The 26,440-nt window shown below is 47.1% G+C and overlaps 2 protein-coding genes across 16 annotated transcripts; both read left to right on the top strand.

Moving 5' to 3' along the window:
• Positions 1-5,865: 5,865 nt before the first annotated feature.
• JAGN1 (jagunal homolog 1) lies at positions 5,866-8,998 on the top strand. Of its 2 annotated transcripts, none has more exons than XM_055344708.1 (2): positions 5,866-5,916; positions 8,052-8,998. In XM_055344708.1, exon 2 carries the CDS (start codon positions 8,125-8,127, stop codon positions 8,512-8,514), a length of 390 nt encoding a protein of 129 aa, XP_055200683.1. In that variant the 5' UTR covers positions 5,866-5,916; positions 8,052-8,124; the 3' UTR covers positions 8,515-8,998. The 2 variants fall into 2 exon arrangements, with proteins under 2 accessions (XP_055200683.1, XP_055200682.1); XM_055344707.1 differs by lacking the exon at positions 5,866-5,916 and adding an exon at positions 5,923-6,104.
• Positions 8,999-13,594: 4,596 nt separating this feature from the next.
• On the top strand, positions 13,595-25,608 carry IL17RE (interleukin 17 receptor E). 14 transcript variants are annotated; one of them, XM_055344689.1, is made up of 18 exons: positions 13,661-13,737; positions 14,480-14,659; positions 14,998-15,013; positions 15,453-15,492; positions 15,601-15,723; positions 16,575-16,672; positions 16,921-17,080; positions 17,176-17,315; positions 18,390-18,458; positions 19,299-19,365; positions 20,313-20,488; positions 20,574-20,621; positions 20,704-20,749; positions 20,920-21,068; positions 23,640-23,708; positions 24,220-24,271; positions 24,356-24,454; positions 24,987-25,608. In XM_055344689.1, exons 2-18 carry the CDS (start codon positions 14,523-14,525, stop codon positions 25,580-25,582), a joined length of 2,085 nt encoding a protein of 694 aa, XP_055200664.1. In that variant the 5' UTR covers positions 13,661-13,737; positions 14,480-14,522; the 3' UTR covers positions 25,583-25,608. The 14 variants fall into 14 exon arrangements, with proteins under 14 accessions (XP_055200672.1, XP_055200665.1, XP_055200660.1 ...); XM_055344685.1 differs by lacking the exon at positions 15,453-15,492 and having other exon boundaries at positions 13,598-13,737; XM_055344688.1 differs by lacking the exon at positions 13,661-13,737 and having other exon boundaries at positions 13,744-14,659.
• Positions 25,609-26,440: the final 832 nt, after the last annotated feature.

Genomic DNA, 26,440 nt, shown 5'->3' with positions numbered 1-26,440 from the left:
TGAGCAGAGTCTAATGACATACACAAAGAAAGCTATATTGCAACTAATATAGACAAGATGTTGATCTCCTCTCCCTCTTTCTCTCCCTCTTTCTGTCTCTGTCTCTCTCTCTTTCTCATTCTCTTCTTCCTCCTCTATCTATATATAAACTAAGAACAACAACATCGTAGAAAAATGATTAAAGGATATGAATGCAATTCAGGGAAATGAAATACAAATGACCCTTAAACATATGAAAAGACATTTAATCCCACTTACAGAAATTTTAAAAAAAGAAATAGAAATACAACATGAAACTACACAGAGATGTGATTCTTCACCCATCAGACTAGCAGATGTTGTTGGCAAACTGTGGGCAAGCAAGGAGTCACACACAATCACATATTGTTGGTGAGAATGTAATCCGTCTAACCTCTGTGAAAGGCAATATGTCCAGATCTATGAAAATTACAAACATCATATATTCTTTGACCCAACAATACTAATTTTGGAATTCCAGACTATAGATCTACTTGCTCAGGAATGAAATGATAAAATGTAGAAAGTTATTAACTGAAGCTATGTTTGTAATAGCAAAATACTGGATATGATCCAAATATCCTACAAGCAAGACAAGTTAAATAAATTATCTTTTAGGGCAGCCCAGGTGGCTCAGCGGTTTAGCGCTGCCTTCAGGCCAGGGCATGATCCTGGAAACCTGGGATCGAGTCCCACATCGGGCTCCCTGCATGGAGCCTGCATCTCCCTCTGCCTGTGTCTCTGCCTCTCTCTCTCTCTTCTCTGTGTATGCTCATGAATAAATAAATAAAACCTTTAAAAAATTATCTTTTAATCATATAATGGAATAACACTAGGAAGCAAAAAAAATTGAGGACGTTCTTTATATATTGATTTGGGGGAAAATCTCCAAGATATATTATTACATGGAAACAAAAAGCAAGGTCTTTAATAGTGTGTATAATACAGTACCCTCTGTATTTAAGAAAGAGTAGAACAAGAATATAACTTTACATTTGTTTGTCTGTGCTTTAAAAAACTCTGGAAATAGATACAATAACATTAAAAAAAACACGAAAGTGTTTTCTTGGTTGGGGTGGAGTTGGGCAGACTGGGTTGAGACCTAGGAAGATGGGGAGCAGAGTTGAGAGGAGGAGTTTTCACTGCATGTATTTTTTTTAAATCAGAGGACTTGGGGATCCCTGGGTAGCTCAGCGGTTTAGTGCCTGCCTCCCACGTTGGGCTCCCTGCGTGGAGCCTGCTTCTCCCTCTGCCTTATGTCTGCCTCTCTCTCTCTCTGTCTCTCATGAATAAATAAATAAAATCTTTAAAAAAAATCAGAGAACTTTATTTTGATACAATTTGCCTTCACTGTAATCTTCTATATTGTATTTTGTACATTCAAAAACTTCATTCTGAGAAGGGGTCCCCAGGGTCCCAAAGATGTCTATGGTACCAAAGCAGTTACATATCACTGCTCTAGGGGTGCCTGGTTGGTTCACCCAGTACAGCATGTGACTCTTGATCTCAGGGTCATGAGTTCAAGTCCCACATTGGGCATGGAGCCTACTTAAAACAAAAAGAAACAAAAAAAATCTTGCTGCTGTAAATGATCACACCTTTTCATTATTGCCCTTCCCTTATGACCATTTGCATTTTAAAATAACAACTTTATTGAGATATAATTCCCATACCATAAAGTTCATCCTTTTAAGATGTACAATTCAGTGGTTTTTAGTATATTCACGAAGTTGTCCAACAACCATTGCTATATAATTGTAGAATATCTTTATCACCCTCAAAAAGAAACTGCATACCTATTACAATTAATCCCTTTTTCCTCCTGTCAATCCCCACTCTGCTTTTGATCTTTATGGCTTTGTCTATTTTGATAATTCATATAAATGGAGTCACACAATATGGGGTCCTTTATGACTAGTTATTCACTTAGCATAATATTTTCAAGGTTCACACACGAAGTAGTATATGTCCTTCCTCACTGCCAAATAACTATTTATGGGCATACCACATTTTTTATCCATTCATCAGTTGATGAATAGGGTTATTCACTTTTGACTATTTTAGTAATGCTGCTATAAATGTTTTGTACAATTTTTTGCATAGATGTATGTTGGGTATATATCTAGGAATGGAATTGCTGGGCCATATTAGTAACTCTAATTTCTTTAGGTACTGTCAAACAAATTTTCCAAAATAGCTGTACCATTTTACATCCCTACCAGTCATAGTTGAGGGTTCCAATTCTCCTAACATCCATGGCAACACTTGTTATGGTCTATCTTTTTTATTTTAGTCATCCCAGTGGGTGTGGAGTGGAATTTCATAGAGATTTTGAAATGCATTTCCCTAATGACTAATGGTGCTGAACATCTTTCCATGTGCTCATTGTGCAGAAATGTATTATGTTGTTTGATTTCTAAACCACATAAATGCATTACCTAGTCAACATTTTATTTTTTTAATTTTTATTTATTTATGATAGTCACACACACACACAGAGAGAGAGAGAGAGAGAGAGAGGCAGAGACACAGGCAGAGGGAGAAGCAGGCTCCATACACCGGGAGACCAACGTGGGATTCGATCCTGGGTCTCCAGGATCGCACCCTGGGCCAAAGGCAGGCGCTAAACCGCTGCACCACCCAGGGATCCCCCCTAGTCAACATTTTAGATTAAAAATAAAGAATCTCAGCCCAAATGATTTATTTGGGTAAAGGCAAGGCCCAGAGATATATGGTCTTTTAAAAAGATTTATTTATTTATTTATTTTAGAGAGAGAGCACACACACAAGTGGGGGAAGGGGCAGAGAGAGAACGAGAGAGAACCCTCGAGCAGAATCCCTGCTGAGTGTAGAACCTCATGCTGGGGTTGATTCCAGGACATGAAATCATGACCTGAGCCAAAACCAAGAGCCAGCCACTTATCTGACTGGGTCACCCAGGTACCCCCAGAAATACATGCTGGGTGATTAAAAAAAAATTCCTGGGTGATTCTATCACAAATGGTCCTAAATTAGGCTTAACAAACACTGCAACTTACTGAGCAAGAACCATGGGAGCTAATGTCGGAGCAGGTGAATTTTGCTGGAGTAATAAGATAGATTCTAAAGGGTCAGCAGAAGTTCCACAGGGCAAGAAAAGATTCTCAAGAGAGTATAGGGGGAGGAGACAGATACAAGCATACTTTACTTCATCATACTTCACTCTATTGTGTTTCACAGATATTGCATTCTTCTTAAGTTGAAGGCTCATGGCAACCCTGCATTGAGCAAGTCTGTCAACACCATTTTTCCAGCAGCATTTGCTCACTTCATTTCTCTGTGCCACATTTTGGTGATTCTTGCAATGTTTCAAACTTTTTCATTATTATTTTATTTATTATGGTGATCTATGATCAGTGCTCCTTGATGTTACTATTGTAACTGCTTGGGGGCACCATGAACCATGCCTATATAAGACAGAGAACTTCATTGACCAGCATTGCTGTGACTGCTCCACCAGTTGGCAGTTTCTCTCCCTGCCTTCCTCTCTTCAGGCCTCTATATTTCCTAAGACACAACAATATTGAAATTAGGCCAATTTGATAATCCTACAATGGCCTCCAAGTGTTCAAGTGAAAGGAAGAATCACAAGTCTCTCACTTTAAATCAAAAGCTAAAAATGATTCAGCTTAGTAAGGAAGACATGTTGAAAGTTGGGACAGGCTGAGAGCTAGTCCTTTTGTACCAAACAGCAAATTGTGGATGCAAAGGAAAAGTCATTGGAGAAAAGTAAAAGTGATACTTCAGTGAATACACGAATAATAAGAAAGTGAAACAGTCTTGTTGCTGATATAGAGAAAGTTCTAATAGTCTGAATAAAATGTCAGACTAGCCACAACACTTCCTTAAGCCAAAGCCTAATTGAGAGCAAGGCCCTAATTCTCTTCAATTCTCTGAAGGCTGAGAGAGATGAGCAAGCTGCAGAAGAAAAGTCTGAAGCTAACAGAGGTTGTTCATGCGGTTTAAGGAAAGAAGCCGTCTCCATAACATAAAATTGCAAGATAAAGCAGCAAGTAGAAGCTGCAGCAAATTATCCAGAAAATCTAGCTAAGATCATTAATGAAGGTGGCTAATGAAACAACAGATTTTCAGTGTATATGAAACAGCCTTCTACTGGAAGAAAACATCTAGGATTAAAAAAAAAAACATTTTATTTATTTGAGAGAGTGAGAGAGAAAGAGCATGAGCAGGGGCGGAGGGAGAGGAGCAGACTCCCTGCTGATCAGGGAGCCTGATTTTGGGGGTGGGGGGGTTGATCCCAGGATACTGGGAACATGACCTGAGCTGAAGGCAGACACAACCAACTGAACCACCCAGGTGTCCCCATCTAGGACTTTCATAGCTAGAGAGAAGTCTGTGCCTGGATTCAAAGCTTCAAAGGATGGGCTCTCTTGTTAGGGACTAATGTAACTGGTGGCTTGAAGTTGAAGCCAGTGCTCATTACCATTCTGAAAGTCCCAGGGCCCTTAAAAGTTATACTAACTCTACTCTGTGCTCTATACATGGAACAACAAATTCTGGATAATAGCATGTCTGTTTATAATGTGATTTACTGAATATTTTAAGCCTGCTGTTGAGACCTACTACTTAGAAGGAAAAAAAAAGATTTCTTTCAGAATGTACTGCTCATTGAGGATGCACCTGGTCACCCAAGAGCTGTGCTAGAGATGTATGAGATTGATGTTATTTTCATGCCTACTAACACAAAAATTGGATCAAGCGGTCATTTAGACTTTCAAGTCTTATTATTTAAGAAATACAATTTTCGGGATCCCTGGGTGACTCAGTGGTTGAGCGTTTGCCTTTGGCTCAGGTCGTCCCCAGGTCCAAGGATCCAGTCCTGCATCAGTCTCTCACGGGTAAATAAAATCATAAATAATAATAAATAAATAAATAAATAAATAATTTTAAATGCCAAAGCTATAAATAAAAAAGGAAATTGTATTTCTTTTTTTTTTCCTTAAGATTTTATTTATTTATACGTGAGAGACACAGAGAGACAGAGACATAGGCAGAGGGAGAAGCAGGCTTCCCTCGCAGGTTGCTCATGGACTCCATCCCAGGACTCCGGGGAACACGACCTGAGCCAACCACTGAGCCAGGTGCCACAACATTTTTACTTTTTAAATAGGCTCTACACCCAGCGTGGAGCCCACCATGGAGCCTGGACTCATGACCCTGAGGTCAAGATCTGAGCTGATAACCTAAGTCGGACACTCAGCCGACTGAGCCACCCAGGCACGCCCACAGCCTTGACATCTAAAAAACTACAGTCTAGTTATCTTATAGAAGAATGTCCTTCAATTCACCTATTAGATGCAAGTTAAGGATTTTTGTCAGATACAGCGCGGAAGTGATGCCCGGTGCTCAGTGTAAGGGAAAGACAGATGTCAGTCTGTCTCATCACTGACCCAGTTAACTTCACTTCCTTGAGGGAGGGTGCACCTAGGCCCCTCCCCCTGTCAAGTTACCATTTTCTCTTTGCAACGCTTAAGTCATCCACGGGGAGAGAGTTTGAGGCTGTCAATCACGTGTGCTGCGGGGAGAGTTACAGAACCCTTTTCTACTGTCACTTCCCCATCTGTAAAGTGGGGACAGCGATGTCTTCAGCTTAAAAAGGTGAACGTGCTCGAAGGCGAAGTGATATGGTCCGAGCAGATGGCAAAAAGACGCCATCCGTAGAGATTAATTTCTTGCGCGTTCCAAAAAGGGAAGGCGCGGGGGCTGGGGGGAGGGAACCCCGCCGCCGCCGCCGCCGCCGGCGTGCGCGTGCGCGTGCGCGTGCGCGTGACCACAGAGTCGGTCCTCCCGAGACAGAGAGGCCGGAAGTTGTCCTCGCGGAACCTCGCGGCTGTGAGGGTGGGTAGCTGAGGCGGCTAACGTGGTGTGCAGGCGGCCTGGCCCGGTAGTCCCGGCGGTGGGTCGGCGTGAGGGGTCCTGGGGTTCTGGGCGGGGATAATGGCATCTCGGGCAGGCCCGCGAGCGGCCGGTACCGACGGCAGCGACTTTCAGCACCGGGAGCGCGTCGCCATGCACTACCAGATGAGGTATGAAGCGAGGCGAGGAGCACGGAGGCCTGGGAAGCGGCACGGGCCCGGCCTCAGGGGCTCACCCCGCCCCGCCCGGCCGCGCGCACCTCCTCCCGGGACGGCTCGGGGCCCGGCCCCCACTTCGGGAAGCCCCTTCGCTCCCGTAAGCGCCGCTCGGTGATCCGCCCTGTGCCCCGGGAGGGTCCGGTCCCTGCCTCCTAGGCTCCGGAGTCTTGCGGTGCTGGCCTCGCCGTGGGACCTCGGAAACCCGGGTTTTAGTTGAAATTCAGTTTCCTCATCTGTGAAGGGCAAAGCCATCCACTATTTAGGTTTTGGTGAAGAATTAGCGAGGTAGTAGTTCGTGTAAGTCTGCCCAATACATGGTAGCTGTTGTATTTGGGGCCGTTTGGGGGAATGTAGACCATAAAGTCCAGCCTTTCCTCGCCCAAAATGAATTTTAGGAACGCTCCCACGGGGATTTCTACATTCGTTTATTCATTCAACAAAAACTTACTGCGTTTCTATCCATCAGGCATCTGTGCTAGGCACTGAGGATATGTATGAGAGTAAGCAAAAGCAGATCTGGTCTTTGTTTCCATGTTATACCTTCAATAAAAATGTTTTTTGTTTTCTTAAAAAAAAAAAAAAAAAACAAGGAAGCTGGTCCCTGCCTTCATGGAGCATGAAGTCTCCAGGTGACTGACTGACTGACTTACCACCACCACCACCACCACCGTTGCACATTTTCTATAGTGAATATTTTTTAAATAAAAGATTTTGAAAAGAGATTTTCTTTTCTTAAATCCATCAAAATCTCCCAGAATGTTTTTCCACATCTTTCCAGAGTTTTTTTTTTCCCCCCCAAGATTTTATTTATTATTCATGAAAGACAAGAGAGAGGCAGTGACACAGGCAGAGGGAGAAGCAGGCTCCACGCTGGGAGCCCGACGTGGGACTCGATCCCGGGTCTCCAGGAACAGGCCCTGGGCTGAAGGCGGCGCTAAACCACTGAACCACCCAGGCTGCCCCTCTTTCCAGAGTTCTGAAGAATGACAAAGAAGCTCTTTGGGCCTTCATTTCATTCTTATCATTAGACCCCTGCCTGAAAGGATATCACCACACAAGGGTTTTGGTGACTATCCAGAGCAGAAACTGCCCTCAGGGGTGTGAAGAGGATACATAGAGATCCCGAGAGAATTAGAATAATAAGAGAAATATGTGCTTGCTTTGGCTATAAAATCTGCTCTACTGGGGAAGTATGGGCAGCCTGAGTTGTTTTCCTTGCTGCCAGTATCTTTCCTGTAGGCTATATTCTTACAATTCAGCCAAAGTCCTCTCTAAACACAGCTCTGAGTTACTCTTTTGCTTTTAATCTGACTCATAGTCTTTGCAACTTCATATCCTGCTATTCCCCTTCCCACTACAAAGTATTCCTGCCACACCACCTGCTTTCCTGGAACACAATGCTTATGTCTTTTTGCCTGCCTGCTATTACCTCTAATTGGAATCCCAGCTCGACCTACCCTTCAGAGCCTAGCTCAAATATCACTGTCCTCTAGATAGCCTCCAGACATCCCATCCTAAGCTGAACTGATTACTCCTTCCTGTGATATTATATATCTGACAACATATATTTACCAGAGCTCTTCCAGTTCATTTTCTAATTATTTTTCCTTTTCTTTTTTTTTAAAGTAGACTTCCCATCCCCCATGTGGATCCCAATGTGGGGCTTAAACTCACAACCCTGAGATCAAGACCTGAGCTAAGATCAAGAGTGGGACACTTAACTGGCTGAGCCACCCAGACACCCCTTATTTTTTCTTTTGTTCCTTGTCCCTAAGCCTCCAGGCAGGGACTGTATCTTAATCATATTTGTATCCCAGTGTCCAATATAGTTGCCTGGCATATAGTTGGTGTTAGAAAATTTTGAATGAAAGGTACTTCTTCCTCTGCTCTGCCCCACAGTGTGACTCTCAAGTATGAAATCAAGAAGCTGATCTACGTGCATCTGGTCATATGGCTGCTCCTGGTTGCCAAGATGAGCGTGGGACACCTGAGGCTATTGTCGCATGATCAGGTGGCCATGCCCTATCAGTGGGAATACCCGTATCTGCTGAGCATTGTGCCCTCTCTCTTGGGCCTCCTCTCCTTCCCTCGAAACAACATTAGCTACCTCGTGCTCTCCATGATCAGCATGGGGCTCTTTTCCATAGCTCCCCTCATTTATGGCAGCATGGAGATGTTCCCTGCTGCACAGCAGCTCTACCGCCATGGAAAGGCTTACCGCTTCCTCTTTGGTTTTTCTGCCGTCTCTGTCATGTACCTGGTGTTGGTGCTGGCAGTTCAAGTGCATGCCTGGCAGTTATACTACAGCAAGAAGCTCCTAGACTCTTGGTTCACCAGCACACAGGAGAAGAAGCGTAAATGAAGCCTGCCTGATGGACTCTTCTGTGGGGTGAAGCCTGGGCCTCCCACCGAAAAGAGTGAGAAGGTAGAGGAGCTGTTGTGAAATTGTTGGTGATTTTGGCAGCTAGTGCAAACTAGGCCCACATTCTGGAAAGCCCCTCCTTTGCCATCAGCTGAAGTGGCAAAACTATATTTAATTTATTCCTGGTTGGCTGGAACTGGGTGATCAACAACTATAAAACAAACTTCAGCTGGTTGAACTTGAGGCCCTTCAGGGTTTTTCTTTAAGACTGAACCTCATCCTTGCCTCTTGGTCATTCTCTCCACTTTTGTCCATTACCCCTTAGCCATCAAGACTGAAGGAGTTAGGGAATAAATCAAATTCTACTTTAATCTGTAGGTGGTGGGGCAGAAACATTTGGGAGGTTCCCCCTGCAGTCTGTTGTCTCCACTGCAAAGCATTTTATTTAAAAAGAACTTCAATAAAGTTACAACTGCCTTCTCCACCCTGTGCCTTGTGTTGGGATTTGATAAATTGTGAAAGGTATGTTGCTTGAGTGGCCTTAGACATAAAGAGGCAGAAGTTTCCCAAGAAACCTGGAAGTAGCAGTAGAGATGTGAACTGGGCATAGGGAACCTTAGTCATAGTAGCAGCCCTGCTGCTGATTGACAGAAACTAGCATGGGCCATAGATTTTAATCTCTCTACCTGTAAAATAGCCCATCCTCATCTTGCTTGGATTATGGGCTCTTCTTTTGGTAAGATATTCATGTTTATTATTCAGTGTTAACAGGTTGTCATTTATATGTCTCGAAATATATTAATGGTATCCAAAAGAATTTTAAAGTATCCCTGCATGTAATCTGGGTGAAATATGATATACATGTGAAACAACTAATAAACACGACATCTAATGATATGGAGCATTTTTAACTTTAAAAATGGAAGTGGGAAAGAGATCTGTGAACTAAAGACCCTCTTCACGCCTAAAAGTCTGACACAGTAAATATTGCAGGAAAGATGTGTGTCCCTTTGATCTTGTCGGCTTGACTTTATAGTCTCTGGATGGTTTCTGGATCTCTTAATTGCAGACTTCTACCCTCTCAAGGGTTCTAGTCCTTTTTTCCCCAGTACTTTTATTCTATAAACATTAGGCCTATACTCAGTCATTCTTAGATCTGGCAGTAGTTATACTGCAAAACTTCTTCCTCTGCATGTCCTGTCATCTCAAACTCTGTGTATCCCAAATTTAACTCCTTGTTTTCTACCTTATACCCATACTTCCTGTATCCCTGTGTGCAAGTGAGTATAACAAAAGCACAGCTCAGGGCACCTGGGTGGCTTATTGGTTGAACATCTGCCTTTGGCTCAGGTTGTGATCCCGGTCGTGATCCTGCATCAGGCTCCCCACAGGGAGCCTGCTTCTCCCTCTGCCTATGTCTCTGCCTCTCTCTGTGTGTCTCTCATGAATAAATAAATTTTAAAAAGCACAGCTCTAGATCATCAAGTCTCTACTATGTGCCATTGTTTTTTGAATAAAATACCTTAATCTCTTTCAGACATTTATGAGGTATGATTTCAGTGCACTTGCATTATCTTGCATTATCTCCCAATACTCTCAGTCTTTCTCAGTCAGTAGAACCTCATGAATTCCCATATTGCTTTCATGTTTTACCAGTTTGCTTAAAAATTTCCCTTTTATACCTTTATATGCCTTTATTATCCTTCAAGATTCAGTTTACATGGTAATTTGGGAGCCTTCTGGTTGCTTCAATTCAAAGTGTAAGAGTTCTTTCTTTGAAATTGGGTAGCAGTTTTATTTTACCTCTTATTGACAGAAGTATTTGTTTACATGTATTTTCCTTACCCTTTGCTCAGTACCTGATACATGGTGTGCCCTTTATTGAATAAAGTAACTTGTCCTGCTGTAAACTGAAGATGGGATGTATTGCACAGAGGGAAGAATTAGACTGAGGCAGGGGTAGAATTTGGAGAACAAAGGAAAGCAGATGGAAATGTGTGGGTAATGGAATTATGTCCACCAGGCACAAATTGCTAATTTTCAAAGAATTGGGATGAAAAAAAAATTTTAAGTTAAACTTTTTTTTTTTTATTTTTTATTGGAGTGATACTTCAGTCTTAGAGTGCTTTCAAAGACCCACTATGGAAATTACTGTCAATGCAAAAAAAAGCCAGTTGATTTACTTTAGGTTTCTACTTGTTGGGTTATTGGGATTCTGCTTTTCCAATCATTTTTTTCCTCCCTCATGGTTGTAGTATTCCCTGAAGCAAACAAGAGTTTTGAAAGAGATCTTGATTTAGTGGGAAGACCATTGTATTTGGATGGTGGAAGATGGGTTCGAGTACCAGCACGCCTAATTGAATGGCTAAGATCAACACTGCCTATTTCACAGGACTGTTTTGAAGATCAAATAAGATAAAGTATTATGAAAGTGCTTTGTGAACTATGTAACACTATATAAATGTGTGGAAAGGTTCTTCCCTAGTGTTTGCAGATCTCAACTATAGGCATTGGAGGGACCCTTAGAGAACACCTAGTGCATGAGAAAGGCAGTGTGGCATAGTGGAATGAATACAGCTTCTAAAATTAGACTGACTTAGGTTGGAATTCTGCCTTTTGCCTTGAGCAAGATACTTGAATCTCTGATTTGATTTGACAAAAGGGGATCATCCTAGCTACCATCGTAGCTACCCGGATTGAGAAGATTAATTAAAATAATGTATATGAATAGTACATAGCAATACTATTAAACACCAAAGCAGTACTTAGTAAATGGCCAAAATCCCTTTTCTTGACAAGCATTGCTAACTTCCCCCTTTCAGACTGGGAGTCCCTATCTCTTCTCTTAGGCATAATCTCTTGCCTTGGAACTCTGGAGGTTGATCCCTTCTGGGAGAGCAGAAGTAAGGAAGGAACACTCTTCCACTCTTGGTTTGCACTGGTCTGGTCTAACATGTTGGCCCCATCTGCCTAAGTTCCCCTAACAAGAGCCCCAGTTGCCCCAAGGGACTTTAGGAATCAGCCATGACAGAAAGAGGCTGAAGTTGCTGCATGATCTGACCAGAGTCCATGTAAGGGTAAGGCTCAAGAAACAGCTGTCTAAGGCCCCCACAGCGTGCTCTCTATCTGAGCATGTGCAGGGGCCTGCCAAGACTTCCTGAGTTCCTGGCTTGGTCCCCAAGTAAAGGTTATTAGAGCTAGAGCATGAAGTCTGGGTCAGCTCATTCAGACACAAACCGCAGGTTAAGACAGGCTTCGGCCATCTTCCAAGAAGACAGGGCTCTGTACTGCAGTTGACTTTTACTCCACCTAGCCATCTTCTATTCCAGCCACAGTTACTCCTTCCTTGGTGACTCTTCCTCAATAATCCCTACTCCTCTGGAAGTCTGACCATTAACTCACTATCATAAGACATACTTTTCCTATGTTCTTTCTAACTATTCCAAATTCTCCCTTCGCATTGTTAACCCTACCAACTACGTTGCACTGCTCTAAGTCGAGTAATTCTGTGGTCTCTAGGACCCAGAAACCCTTCACCCTCTCACAGATTTCCCCAAGTTGTGTGTCCTGGCCGAAAGAGCCAGAAAAGACGCAGTGGTGAGTCCCAGCTCTCCATCTCTGTGTTTGGACAAGTTACTTAATCTGCCTAGGGTTTTCCAGTCTGTAGAATGGTTTTAAAAGACTGACCTCAAAAAAAAAAAAAAAAAAAAAAAAAGACCTCAAAATGAGATAATGTGGGCAAAGCACACAGGCCTAAGAGTCTGATAGTAAGAGTTTAGCAAATCTTAAACTGATTCCCTACTCTTTCCCAGGTACCTGAGTTCTCCTGCAGTGCATTTTACCCTAAATATTTTTTTTAGGTCCCATAATCAATAGGCAAGCCAGCAGGACAGTAAATAAAACACAGACTTTCTTTTCTTTCTTCTTTCCCCCTTTCTTCCTCATCTTTTTTCCTTTTCCTTTTCTATGCTCTCATTTTTATTCCCTTTCTGTTCTTTATTTCTTTTGTATGTGTGAATATGGGCCCTGTTCTGTCTTTTCTGTTTCTCCTACCATACCTTAGCAGGGAGCAGTCAGGGAGCAGTTAAGGATATATTTTCACTGTGACAGATCAGAAGATACAAAGAGGTCGAGAAAGAGAAGTATGTGAGAATGGAACCAAGTTTCTCGCTTCATGCCCTCAGCATTGGAAAATGCATTATTAAGTAGATCTAAACTACTGTGGATTAGGTAAAGATTGAGGGGGAAAACCCCCTAACCTGTCCTTAGTATGGCCAGACCACCTTTTTCTTCCTTGGTAACTTACCGATCTATTTTCTCAGTGATGGGCTCCAAGGCCAAAAAACAGATCTGTGCCAGGAAAACCTTTTTCCCAGGAAGAGGGTAATGAGGCAGGGGGAAGAGAGACCGTAGGCTGGTAGAAAGAGAAATGAATTGTGAGAGGTTGGCAGATTTGGAGCTCCCTGGATAGAGACCTTGATGAAATCACTCTTCTTCCTTATTTATCTCTTTATAAAATGAATAATTCTCACTTTCTCATAAGTTGATTAAATGAATCAAATATGAAAGTGCGGGCAGCCCCGGTGGCGCAGCGGTTTAGTGCCGCCTGCAGCCTGGGGCGTCATCCTGGAGACCCTGGATCCAGTCCCATGTCAGGCTCTCTGCATGGAGCCTGCTTCTCCCTCTGCCTGTGTCTCTGCCTCTCATTCTCTCTCTGTGTCTCTATGAATAAATAAATAAAATCTTTAAAAAAATATGAAAGTGCTTGTCAAATGTGAAGCAGATAAACTGTTGCTTAGATGAAATGTGTCATTACTTGCAGTTATTCAACTACAAAGCACCCATTTCTTGACATCCACTGCTAGGCATTGGAGAACATAAAGAATAGGAAAGGGTCCTTAATCTTCTAGGGAACTTAAAAGCCAGAGGGTATTTTTAGGATAATGAGTACAATGGGTCTTCAGACAGTGGACCTGAAGACTTAGGAACTAGAACTGGCTTGAAGAAGGCTAGGGTCAGACTACTGAAAGGGGCAGAGGGACAATAACAATATCAAGATGACTTAACCCCGTAGGTGTGCCCTGAACTTGTTTTCTGTGTGTGTCACCAAGGTAAGGACTGAGCAGTTCAAGTGCTCCATGAGCAGGAGGAAGCTGTGGGATGATGGGGAGGGTCCCCACAAAGCCTGGAGCCTCGTCAGCATCGGAAACCACAGGAAACCAGGTCAGTGCGTGGGGCCTGCTCCCACAGCTCCAGGGCTCAGCTGTGTGCTCTGGGGCTTTCTGAGCAGCCGGTACTGATTAGAGGATTCTTGAAGTTGGAGGCCCCTTTGGCATGGAGGCTTTTACCCAGAAGAGCTGGGTGGAGAGAAAAGGCTGGGCTATAGTCTTGAGGGTCAGCCAGGTGGGGAACAGGAGGCATATGGGAGCATGTGAGGTCTATGTGCATCCTACAGGGACTTTTTGTCGTTTTGCTCAACTCTAAATGGTGCCTCAGGGACACAAAGGGAAGTGTGTCCCTTATGGTCACAACTGTCTCCAGACCCCATTGCAGAACAGTGCTCAGTAGTTCTGTTAATTCTCTAAGTGAGGGGATGAGGCCCATCTCCAAGGAAGCTCTAAGTCCAAGAGCATTAGTGGGCGGGTCAGATGTACTGGGTGTTGGCAGGAGTAGGAGGGGTTAAGAAGTGGGGACAGCCTCCATCCCCCTAACTGGCCTCTTTCCTGTTATTTCTCTGCCTGAGCTGTAGCCCCTGGCGCTCCAGGTGGGAGCAGCAGGGTTTTCTTGGGGAGGGGGAGCTCTGTCCCTCCGCTAGAGAAGAAGGAATGTGGCTTGGCTGGCTGGTTAGGATCTAGGATCTAGGAGGAGCTTTGGGGCAGGGCGGGGCAGGGACAGGCAGAGGCGACGACTCCTGCTCCCTGTGCTCCCCGCTGCTGCTCAGCAAGGCTCTGCTGCCCACCTTCAGGCTGTGCAGCCATGTCCTGGGCACTCTGACCCCACGGAAGCCCATGGGGAGCCCCAGACTGGCAGCCCAGTGCCTCCCTCTTCTCCTGCTGTTTATTGGCCTCTCTGCCTCCGCCAAGATTGGCCGCTCCTACCTGCCCCGCTGGAGCACCCACTGTCTGCTGGCCTCCCACATGGTAAGGTAATGCTGCTGTTGCCCAGTGGGGACACTTGCCTGCCAAGCTGGTGAAGCTCCCCACTCCTCTGCCTGTCCTCTCATGTCTTCCAAAGGCCCTGTGCCCTGGTGCAGTTCCCGTATGTCCTCTATATGGTCTTGGAGGGGTAGCAAAGGTTCTGGTGTGCTGAGCGCCTGGGTGGGGTAGAGCTGGGAAGAAAAGAGCCACAATGGATGAGCTATTAGCTTATGGGCCTTGGAATTAGATGGTTTGAGGCAAGGACCACAGGGAGAATGTCCCCCATATAGGAATCTCTACTAATAATTCTTTCCTTTCTTGCCCCTACTGGGCCCTGTGCCTTCAGGAAGACACTCTCACTGGTGAGTCTCATTCCGTGCCCTACTTCTCTTTTGTGTCCCTTGTTCCAGACCCCTGGTGAACTTTCCATTCTAATTTTTGGTTCTCGACTTGGGAAGGAGCATATCAAGGAAAAAACATGGGGTTTAGAATCAGGACAAGCCTGGATTTGCATTGCAGTTCCACCACATACTCCACAGTGGCTTCAGGCAGTGCACTTAGCCCCTCAGACTCCGTGTTTCTGAGGGGTAGAGCAGCATAGTGAACAGGATTGTACTGTGAAATCTGTTGCCCCTGAGGGGCAGGGGGGGAATTAAAGGAGAGACAGGATAACCTCTAGGCATTCCCCCTTAACAGGTCCCTCCCTCTTATCAGTGATACAACCATGATCCTTCACATCTTAGGGTCCCTTTCTGGTTTGCAAATCATTTTCCCACATGCTATCTTACTTGATCTTGACAGCAGTCCTACTTTATGAATGAGGAAGCTGAGGCTTCGACAGGTCAGTCATTTGCCCAGAGCCACACATCTCAGTCTCAAGTACAACTTGTCTGAGGCAGGAGGGACCTCCTTGGACTCTACCATTTGATTTTCTTTTCCTCTTTCCCAGGAAGGTCTGCCTGTATTCTTTGCCATACCCAGTTGGCCCTTCCTGTGTCCCTAAAGCCTTGGTGTGTTCAGCTCTGGCTCTGCCCCTATTATTTGTGCCTGCATCTGGTGTCAGATCCTTCAGGTATGAGAAACAGCCCTTTGGGCTATTCTCAACGGAGATGTGCATTAGGGGTGTTTTGGGGGTCCCCAGGCTGAGGAAGGTGGGACTTACCCTCCTAGAACAGATGTCTCTCCTGTTGTCAACCTCAACAGAGACAGGTCATCCTTAAATAGGAGACCACGACTGATATTCATGGGTTCAGCCGTATCATTTTGTGAAGGTGTTTCTCCTTTCTACTGGCACCAATGCTTGAGATCAAATTGTTTTAGTTCTGTGAGTTTACTATTATTACCTTCTCTTTGCGAAGTAAGGTCTTTCTTATTCAACTCTATATTTTTATTGCCTAGTTCAGTGCCGGCACATACAAATTCCCAAACACTGCTTAAGAATCAGCAGTTTCTAATTTTTCACTGTTGTAAATAATGCTACAATGGACATTTTTTTTAAATATTTTATTTATTTATTAGAGACAGAGAGAGAGAGAGAGGTAGAGACACAGGCAGAGGGAGAAGCAGGCTCCATGCAGGGAGCCTGACATGGGACTTGATCCTGGGTCTCCAGGATCACGCCCTGGGCTGAAGGCACCACTAAACCTCTGAGCCACCTGGGCTGCCCAACAATGGACATTTTTGCATGTATATGCACATATATTTGCATAGATGTGCATATATATATATATATATCTTTTTCTCTGCCTAAGGAATTAGTCCTTTTTTGACTGTATCATAACTTTCAGGACTAAAGAAGCTTGATACCATTACCCTCCATGATCTGAAATGACTTACTGTCTAACATCAGACCACATTTCCAGGTAGGGGAGGGGCAGTGAAGGCCTGGATAGTAAATTGTTAATTATGTCCTTTCCTGCACAGGCCTCCAGGGGGGTTGGTTCTACCTCCTGGTGCAGAAATACAAAAAGTCACATAAGTTCCGGTTCTGTAGGAGACACAAGATGCCAGCATCTTCTCAGGTACTCCCCTTGCCAGTTCCAGCTCTGCCCTATGCCTCCCAGCCCTTTCCTTTTTGGCCTCCCATTTTGTTCTCTAGCCCTGGGAAAGACAGAAAGCATGGCGATGAAGTAAAGACTATTCTGTCCACTACACAGTTAGGGACACCGAGGCCTAAAGATTGAGTGACTTCCTGGGGTGCCCCAGGTTCCAGAAGCAGGAATAGAAGCCTAATTCCTGGCCTAAGACCACCCATGTTCTCTGCCCACAGAGGAAGCTGATGAGTAGCTGTTGTCTGTCTGAGAAGGGTCATCACATTGCTGTCCCCTCCCCAGACATCTCTCACAAGGGGCTGCGCTCTAAAAGGACCCAACCTGCAGATCCAAAGGCAGTGGAAGATCTCCCCAGACCCAGCTCACAAAGGCATGAAGGTAGGCATGGGATATGACCAGAGATGGGTGCAGCCAAGTAATAGTGCCTGCGCGTAGGCCAAGAGACAAGGCTACCAGGTCCTCGTCCTCTCCAGGGCCTGAGTTCTCCTTTGATCTGCTGTCTGAGGCACGGGCTATTCAAGTGACCATTCCTCCAGGACCTGAGGTCAGCGTGCGCCTTTGTCACCAGTGGGTACTGGAATGTGAAGAGCTGAGCAGTCCCTTTGACACCCAGGTATGGAGTGTCATCTCCCTTTAAAAAGCCAGATCACACAGCTCTGGAGCATAAAGGCCCTCATTGTTGTATCTGTGGGGAGACCGAGGCCCGGAGAGGGACAGGCATTGTCTGAGACCTCCATACAGATCTGAAGTGCCTAGCATTAAACCTTCTCTGGATAAGACAGAAAATCCAGGAGTCTTTGTCACCTGGGAGGAGGGGACGGGAAAAGGCAGGCAGAGACTTGGAGCAACCATGAATGCTTAGCAGAGAAATGAATACAGTGTATATCCCCGGGGAGAAGAGCCTCTAGCGAGATTCAGGTTGCATTAAGAAGGCTTTTCAGTTTCCCCAAGAAGCGGTCACATCTGTCTGGGTCCCCTTCCATCTCCCTCCTTTCGCTGTTCCCCCTTGGAGAATGTGATGTCCCCCATTCACTCAGCCCAGGCCTAATACCTCCACTTCAACCTCCAGTTGCTGTAGATGCCCTGGTATGTAGCTGATACCATCTACAGGGACCGAGGCTGTACCTCTGTGTCCCTTGGCTCTCTTCATTTATTATTTTTTTAATATTTTATTTATTTATTCATGAGAGACCCAGAACGAGAGAGGCAGAGACACAGGCAGAGGGAGAAGCAGGTTCCACGCAGGGAGCCTGACGCGGGACTCAATCCTGGGTCTCCAGGATCACACCCCAGGCCGAAGGCGGCACTAAACCACTGAACCACCCAGGGATTCCCCGGCTCTCTTCATTTCTAAGATGAAGATCACTGTGGTGCTAGCATTTAATTAATCAAATTAATGCTTCTAGCATCTAGCATCCTCCCTGGCATACAGTATGGGCTCCATAAATGTAGGATCCTTCCCCTATTTCTTCCCCCTCCCCACTCCATATATTGAGATAGCTAGAGCAAATATACTACAGATCAGGGACACCTTCCACCTCAAAAGGAAATTCCTCAGTGAAAGAAATAAGTCTAAGAGGAAGAATAGGGTGTGCTGGCCAAGGTCCCAGCTTCCTACTGCCCTGCTCCAGGGTGCCTAAGCTCTTTCTCAGGCATTTCTTCTCTCCTTTTACTGGTTCGTCAACAGAAAATTGTGTCTGGGGGCCATGGTGTAGACCTGCCTTATGAATTTCTTCTGCCCTGTCTGTGCATAGAGGTGAGCAGAACAAAAGGTCTGGGTTTTCCACAGCTCCACTTGTAGGTCTCCCAGAGGCACAGCTGGTCAACCATATGTCCAAGTAAGTCAGGTCTTAGAAAGACAGGGTGTTGATGAGAGGCTTGGGAAGACTGCTGCCAGCTGGACTTTAAGCCACATGTCGGGTCAGAGAGGGAAGTGTCCTGCTGAACATGAGCTATTTTGGGGGGCGATTCCAACCTCAGTCCTATCCTAAACCCAGCTTCCCTAGGTTCAGACTGACCTCAACCCACAGAGACAGAGTATGCAGTTACCTTCACTGTGTGTTCTGAGGAGTCACGGTGGGGGCACATGTGACCCCTACAGGGTTCCATACGGCTCCAAAAGTCTCGTCCGCATGAGCCCTCCATGGCAGTCCTTTTCTTACAAAGCATGAAGGCTTCTTTGGACTAGACCAAAAATGCAGGGGTCTTTGTCAGCTGGGTAGGAGATAAAAGGGGAGGGGCAGACAGACACATGGGGCAACCCTGGGGGTTGGGGCAGTCCAGAGGGAGGGGTCCGTACAGGGCATGCCTTGGGGATCACTGAGAGTGGAAGCCAGGAAAGCTAAAAGCAGACAAATGTGGACCTCCCCTCTCCAGGGAGAAGAGGACTCATCCTCACATTTACTGAGCTTGCTCCTGTACTCGGGTCACTCACCACCTACCCTTGCCTATACCCTGTACTGCTTCTCCTCCTCAGTGCCCTGCCGGTAAGGCAGCTTACATCAGGGCCAGGCCAAGCCAGAATGAGTTTCAGGTCTGAGTGATAGAGGAAAAGCCTTTCCTATGACCCTCCCTGACTGCTCCCCTGTCCCCTCAGGCATCCTACCTGCAAGAGGACACTGTGAGGCGCAAAAAATGTCCCTTCCAGAACTGGCCTGAAGCCTGTAAGTGCTGCACATATGCATTCTTGTGCATTCACTGCCTCTCTGTTTCTCTGACACACACACACACACACACACACACACACACACACACACACTTCACACCTATGTTGTGGAGGAAGCCTCCAGAAGGTATGCAGGCACTTTCCCTGGAGTTGGTGGGGGAGAAAGAAGGACTACCATATCTACCAATCAGCCTGCCAATAAATCAGAGTATTGAACATTGTACTAGGTTCGAAATATGAGACCCAGGAGGTAGTGTCCTAAGAGGATGGGTGAGGAGTCCTGCAGTCACCTCCCACTAATTCTTCTCTAAACCTGATAGTCGCCCTGCCTTACTTGCCAACTGTTAACGAGGCTTGAATTCAATCTTATATGTGAAAGTGGCTGATGATGTCTAAAACACCATATTCATGTGATTATCCCAAGTTAAAGAGATGGGACCCCAAAACAATAAAAGACTAGCACAAAGCAGCCTACAGTCTAGGGTACCATTATAACTAAGAACTAGGCTGTAGGCCATGAACTCAGGAAAGGGAGAAGCCCATGAAGGCTGTCTGATCGGAGGTCTCTCATGGGAGGTGACACTTGAGGTGGGCTCAGAAAATGGGCAGTGTCTCAAAAGGAGATCAGGGGAGGCTGGGACATTCCTGGTTCTGAGAGGAACCTAAGCAAAGATATGCAGATTTTGAGTTTGGGGAGCAACCTGAGAGCTGGCCAGAGTGGAGGCACAGGAAGGAGATGAGACAGCTAAGTAGGAAAGGTCTTAAAAGGTAGGGAGAAGTCCTCCTCATTTATTGGGTACCTAGACATGCCAGCAACTGGACTGAGCACCTTTACAAAGTCATCCTTTGCTGCCCCAGGGGATAAGGATGCAAAATGAGGCGGAGGGCAACCCCGGGCCCAGGCCTCCCTAGCCCTCACTCTGCCTCTGCCTGTCGCCTGCCCAGATGGCTCAGACTTCTGGAAGTCAGTGCACTTTACCGACTACAGCCAGCATAGTCAGATGGTCATGGCCCTAACACTTCGCTGCCCCCTGAAGCTGCAGGCCTCCCTCTGCCAGAGGCAGAACTGGCACACCTTCTGTGAAGATCTCCCCAATGCTACAGCGCAAGAGGCAGAGGGGGTGAGAGCGGCCTCCCCAGAGCTTGAGTGGGCAAGGCTGGGGTCCAGGGCCCTGCTCCCTGACTAACTGCCTTTTCTTACCACAGTGGTATGTTTTGGAAGGAGTAGACCTGCACCCCCAGCTCTGCTTCAAGGTACAAGCATGTGTGACAGTGGATGGGTAGGGGTATGGATGGTACCTGGAGCTGGCTGACTTGCCATTCTTGGATTTCTCAGTTCTCTTTTAGAAATAGCAGCCATGTTGAATGCCCCCACCGGACTGGTGAGCCAACAAGCGACCCTGGCTGGGACCCCCTTCCACCATTTAACCCTTCCTCAACTGTGACAAGCCACACTCTAGCCCTGTTCCAACTTCTTTGTCAACCACAGCCCAGCTCCTACCACCTTCCACAAACAGAGTGTGTCCCATCATGCCCTTTCCCACCCTGGCAGCTCCATCCTGGAATGTGAGCATGGATACCCAGGCCCAGCAGCTGGTCCTTCACTTCTCCTCAAGAATTCATGCCACCTTCAGTGCTGCCTGGAGCCACCCAAGCTTGGGCCAGGACGGTTTTGTGCCCCCTGTTTACAGCATCAGCCAGGTATGGCCCAGCCAGGGCTTTCCCCTTCTCCTCCCCCATAGTCTTGTTGCTGAGAGCATAGCAAGTGTAGGCAAGCAAATCTCTAATTTATATCATCTGGTTATTTATTTACTTGATCAGCCTTTATTCAGTTGGTTCCTCTGCCAGTCTGTGGGGTCTTCAATGGAGCAGCTTCTAATCCTTTTAGTTTCTGAATTTACAGAGGACGAGATAAACAGAGGCAAGAGACTGGGCATCCCACCTCCAGCTGTCCTCTGACCCTCTCAACCTGATGCCACATTTTATACCAATGCTATCTCTTGGACCCAGCTGTCCTCTCCCTCTGTGTTTCTGTTTGTCTCCACAAGGTACTTGGCAGATGTTCCCTGACTATCTTGGGAGGCAGAGCCCCCGGAAGCTGAAGTGCTCTTTGCAGAATATTGTTAACTACTGACAGATTTAATTTTATTATGTCAACTAAGAACAGTTTGACTAACAGACTCTTCTATGTATCTGATATACTAACCACAATCAAATATATCCATCAAACCACAGCACCAGTCTAACTAAGCATGACTAGCTCTTTCAAATTCTTTCTTAAACCTTCACTGGTAGCTTGCTTATTTGTTTTGCCTTCTGTGAGGGCTTCCAAGCAGATAGGGGGTAGCAAATGTTTAAGAATGTTTAAGATTTGGGGAACCCTGGGTGGTTCAGTGGTTTAGTACCGCCTTCAGCCCAGGGTGTGATCCTGGAGACCTGGGATCGAGTCCCACGTTGGGCTCCCTGTGTAGAGCCTGATTCTCCCTCTGCCTGTGTCTCTGCCTCTCTGTCTCTCTGTGTCTCTCATGAATAAATAAAGTATTTTTTAAAAAAGAATGTTTAAGATTTAACACCAAGCCATGCTTAAGATTTAAGACAAAGTGACATGGGATAACCTAAAATTGAGAGCTAAATCCATGGACTCATTTGTTTCTGGGAGCTAGAAGACCACCTTCATTGAGTTCAGCCATGATTTGAGAGTCACTGAGTTAGCATTTGCTGACAGCTGGCTGAAGAATGGGGTGTAGGACAGGGGTGGTATAGGGGTTGGAGGTAGAGGGTGTTTCTGAAGGATGGAGACTCTGGTCAACTTCCTAACCAGTACCCAGAGAGTAGGGTGGGGCCATATCCTGCCTATATACAGACGGCAGTCAATTCTGCCCAATTTAGCATGCATTTACTGAATCCCTACTCTGTGCCTACTTTGTTTTAGGCCCTGGAAGATACACGAAAAGAATATAACACAGTCTCCTTCCCTAAGGTGTCCCCAGCGTGATAAAAACTACTACTACTAAAAGAATACACCCTGTACTGTGTATGATAGAGTGTTAACATGCATATTCCCATGTGATGCTCTCCATAACCCAGTAAAATAGAGACTATTGTCCTTACATACAAATGAAGAAACTGACAGTCATGGAGGGAGGTAACCTATCTCCACACAAAGACCACACAGCAAGGAATCACAAAGGCATAGTTAAGCCTGCCTTTTTTTTTTTTAAGATTTTTATTTATTCATGAGAGACACACACACACACACACAGAGAGGGAGAGAGAGAGAGAGGGAGGGAGGCACAGACACATTCAGAGGGAGAAGCAGGCTCCATGCAAGGAACCCTATGTGAGACTCCATCCCAGGCTTCCAGGACCACACCCTGGGCTGAAGGCGACGCTAAACCGCTGAGGCACCCGGGCTGCCCCTAAGCCGGACTTTTTTATCTATAGTTTGACTTCACAATTTAGGTTCTTTCCAGTGGATAAGCCATCCGTTCAGATATGCAGGGCAGAGAAGGAAGGCAGGTTATAGTTAGGCTCCTTGGTTTATGAGCTGCCAGAGGACAGAGACAATGTTTGTGTCTTCTTTCCTCAGAGCTTGACACAAAGTAGACACCCAGAGCATGTTTGTTGATGAGTGCCTGATCGCCTGATTAATATGTATCTGTGCAGCGGTTTATTTTTTTAAAATTATTTTTAAAGATTTTATTTATTCATGAGAGAGAGAGAGAGAGAAAGAGAGAGAGAGGCACAGACACAGGCAGAGGGAGAAGCAGGCTCCACGCAGGGAGCCTGATGTGGGACTCCATCTCGGGTCTCCAGGATCACACCCTGGGCTGAAGGCAGGTGCTAAACCGCTGAGGCACCCAGGCTGCCCCTATTTTTTATGTTTAAAAAGATTTTATTTATTTATTCATCAGAGACACGGAGAGAAAGGCAGAGACAGACTTGGAGAAGCAGGCTCCATGCAGAGAGCCCAATGTGGGACTTGATCCCAGGACCATGGGATCCCACCCTGAGCTGAAGGCAGATGCTCAACTGCTGAGTCACCCAGGCGTCCCTATGTAGCGGTTTATATCTGGGATTGATCACTGGGATGCTTGAGAATAAAGCAGGGGGAAGACTTCTTTCTTGTCAGCAGTGGCACTTGGCCTTAAGTCTGGGTAGGATTTGGGTGAGGGGTGGGTAGAAAGGAAGAAGAGTGTGGGCAAAGATTCAGACTGGACAGAGTCTGATTAGACTCTATGGGGACAATCATTCTGCTCTTTGTTCACACAGACTCAGGGCTCAAGCCCAGTGACACTAGATCTCATCATTCCCTTCCTGAAGCCAGGGAGCTGTGTCCTGGTAAGGAATCCTGCCCTCACTCTGTACACATTCCTCTAGCATCTACTCTACAGGTGGACACACGGGGCAAATCTAGTCTGCAAAAATGTTTGGTTTGGCCAGCATGGTGCTTAAAATTGGAGAGTTGCTACCATTTAAATATTGAAGAGTCATATTTTTAAAAGCTGATTTGCTGATTTCTGGCTTCTCCTGAAAAAAAAAAAAAAGTCATCAGAAAACCTGGTACTCTTATATCCACATTTAGGCATGGTGACAACAGGCTTGGGCTCAGTGGCATCTGATTACTTAATTCAGGGCCTGTGTTCTCCTGGTCCTCATAGATACCCTGGCTTTAGTTTTTGAGTTTGCCCCTCTTGACCTATTGTGTGGCACAGCAGGAGCTGGACCAAACACAAACCTTGTGCTGGAGAAATTTCCTACCTAGGGTGATTCCCCTTCTCTACCCCCATTCAACATCCCCTGGGAGGAGGGGCTACCCTGGCTTACAAGGATGGGGGTTCTGTGCCCTCAGGTGTGGAGGTCAGATGTTCAGTTTTCCTGGAAGCACCTCTTATGTCCGGATGGTGAGTTCTTGGGTGAGGAGGGGTGGGGTAAGAAGGAGTTTGGGCAATGAAGAGCCTGGCTTGGCCTCACCCTGCTTGCCTCAGTCTCTCATAGACACCTGGGGCTCTTGATCCTGGCAATCCTGGCCCTCGCCACCCTATTGGGCATTGTTCTAGCCCTCACCCGCCGGCGCCCACTGTCAGGTACGCTCATTCTGGGGTAAACTGAGGATTCAGGTCCGCACAGTACCTAGGCTAGTTGCTCCCCACCCTTCCCCTGCCTGGGCTCCCTTCTGGCAGAGCCATGTCCGTGCTGCTGCGTGGAGCTCTGTGCTCCCCGAGGTGGTGAGCTGCAGGCCCCCTAGTGGTCAGGAATGGTTAAGGCAGCGCCAACGTCCCTCTGTGCAGATGGTTCGCTGTTTTAGTGCTCTCTGGGATGAGACCAGTGGGGCGGAAATCCAGCCGGCGCTGCTCCTGCCAAACCTAGCGCCCTAGACCTGGCCCCTTCCGGACGCTTTTATCTAATTAACCCAAAGCCATCCTATAGGCTAAAGCTGTCTTGGGTACGCACCCCCAGTGCAGATAAGGAGTCAGGTGGGACACCGGATGAATTAGCCCCAAGGCTCGGGGATGGGGCGGGGCGGAGGTTGAGGGTGAAGTAGGGGAGGGGAAGTCCTGGGCTCTCCCTCAGCCCCCTACCTTGTTCATCTGCTGCTCCTCCCCCCCCCCCCCCCAGGCCCTGGCGGAGCGCGGCCCGTGTTGCTCCTGCACGCGGCGGACTCGGAGGCGCAGCGGCTCCTGGTGGGAGCGCTGGCTGAACTGCTGCGGGCTGCTCTGGGCGGCGGGCGCGACGTGATCGTGGACCTGTGGGAGGGGACGCGTGTGGCGCGCGTGGGCCCCCTGCCGTGGCTGTGGGCGGCGCGGGCGCGCGTGGCGCAGGAGCAAGGCACCGTGCTGCTTCTGTGGAGCAGTGCGGGCCCCAGTCCAGCGCGGGGCCCGGATCCCCGCTCCGCGCCCCTGCGCGCCCTGCTCCGCGCTGCCCCGCGCCCCCTGCTGCTGCTCGCTTACTTTAGTCGCCTCTGTGCCAAGGGCGACATTCCGCAGCCACTGCGCGCCCTGCCGCGCTACCGCCTGCTGCGCGACCTGCCACGCCTGCTGCGGGCGCTGGACGCGCAGCCTTCCACGGAAGCCGCCGGCCGAGGCCGCCTCGGGGATCGGCAGTGCCTGCGGGGTCGCCTGGAGCTGTGCCACCGGCTGGAACGAGAGGCCGCCAAATTGTGCCCACCGAGGCTGAGCAGAGACAGGCGTAGGGGTACTGGCTGGAATCCCTGAAGGAGCCTTCTACCCTAGAATCCTTGGGGTGCCTCCTCAGGACTACTGGCCCAAAATCCTTTGGCTGCTAGCCTGAAAGCAGAGCACCTGCCTCGCTGTCCTAGCCCTTCCTTATGCGTCTGGCTTCTTCCTCATGCCTACCCTTTCAGAACCAGCAGGGAGAGTTTCTGTTTACTGAGGGCTCCACTGACTCCAGTCCTGTTGGGGATGGGGGGAATCTTCCCACTTCTTTTCTTCAAAGTTCCAGAAAGAGCAGTCTGCACATGCTCCAGTCCAGGCTTGAGAGGTATGGAGCAGAGGTAGAGGAGGCAGGAGAGGTAGCAATTCTCAGTGAGGGATGACTCCAGGGGGGGTGGGAGAAAACCCCTTTCTGTGGCAGGGATACTGTTTTCCCACACTGCAGCTGTGCCCAGAGGAGGGAAGAAGGGAGGGAGCCTGACCCAGGGAAAGGGGTTTTGGTCTTGGGTCGCCAGGGCCAGGGCCGACATGGTAGAAACCAAGATCAAGAAAAATGAATAAAGGCGAATGTAATGGATAAGCCAAGAGACACAACGTGCTTCTCTGGTAGACCCAGGATACTGAGTTGGAAGAGGGGTCCACACAGCCCTGCCTGGGTGTTGTTATGCATTTGGGCCTTGGTTTGCAGGCCCAAATCTTTCATGTCCACATCCACAGCCACATCCTTCACATTCTCAGAAGCAATGCCTCTGAAAAGGCAAAGGAGGACCTGGAAAACTTGATCCTCACTGTGAACAGGTTCAGAAGGGTCCATGTGTCATACAGCCAGCCCAGGACAACAGCAGGAACGGGGCCTCTGCCTGGCTCTGGGTGCTGAGTTTCTTCCCTCCATACCACACT

The sequence above is a fragment of the Nyctereutes procyonoides genome, unplaced genomic scaffold, assembly GCF_905146905.1.
Source record: "Nyctereutes procyonoides isolate TBG_1078 unplaced genomic scaffold, NYPRO_anot_genome, whole genome shotgun sequence".
NCBI lineage: Eukaryota > Metazoa > Chordata > Mammalia > Carnivora > Canidae > Nyctereutes > Nyctereutes procyonoides.
Note: the sequence above shows the minus strand (reverse complement) of the source record. Positions and strands in the feature narration are given on the sequence as shown.

What these genes read in the sequence shown, in the direction of transcription:
- JAGN1 (XM_055344707.1), top strand. Translation starts at nt 6,016, where the DNA reads ATGGCATCTCGGGCAGGCCCGCGAGCGGCCGGTACCGACGGCAGCGAC. An exon ending in GCCATGCACTACCAGATGAG is followed by an intron (nt 6,105 to 8,051) that starts GTATGAAGCGAG and finishes TCTGCCCCACAG; the next exon opens with TGTGACTCTCAAGTATGAAA.
- IL17RE (XM_055344685.1), top strand. Translation starts at nt 13,675, where the DNA reads ATGATGGGGAGGGTCCCCACAAAGCCTGGAGCCTCGTCAGCATCGGAA. An exon ending in TCTGGTGTCAGATCCTTCAG is followed by an intron (nt 15,724 to 16,574) that starts GTATGAGAAACA and finishes TTTCCTGCACAG; the next exon opens with GCCTCCAGGGGGGTTGGTTC. An exon ending in CAGCGCAAGAGGCAGAGGGG is followed by an intron (nt 20,489 to 20,573) that starts GTGAGAGCGGCC and finishes TTCTTACCACAG; the next exon opens with TGGTATGTTTTGGAAGGAGT.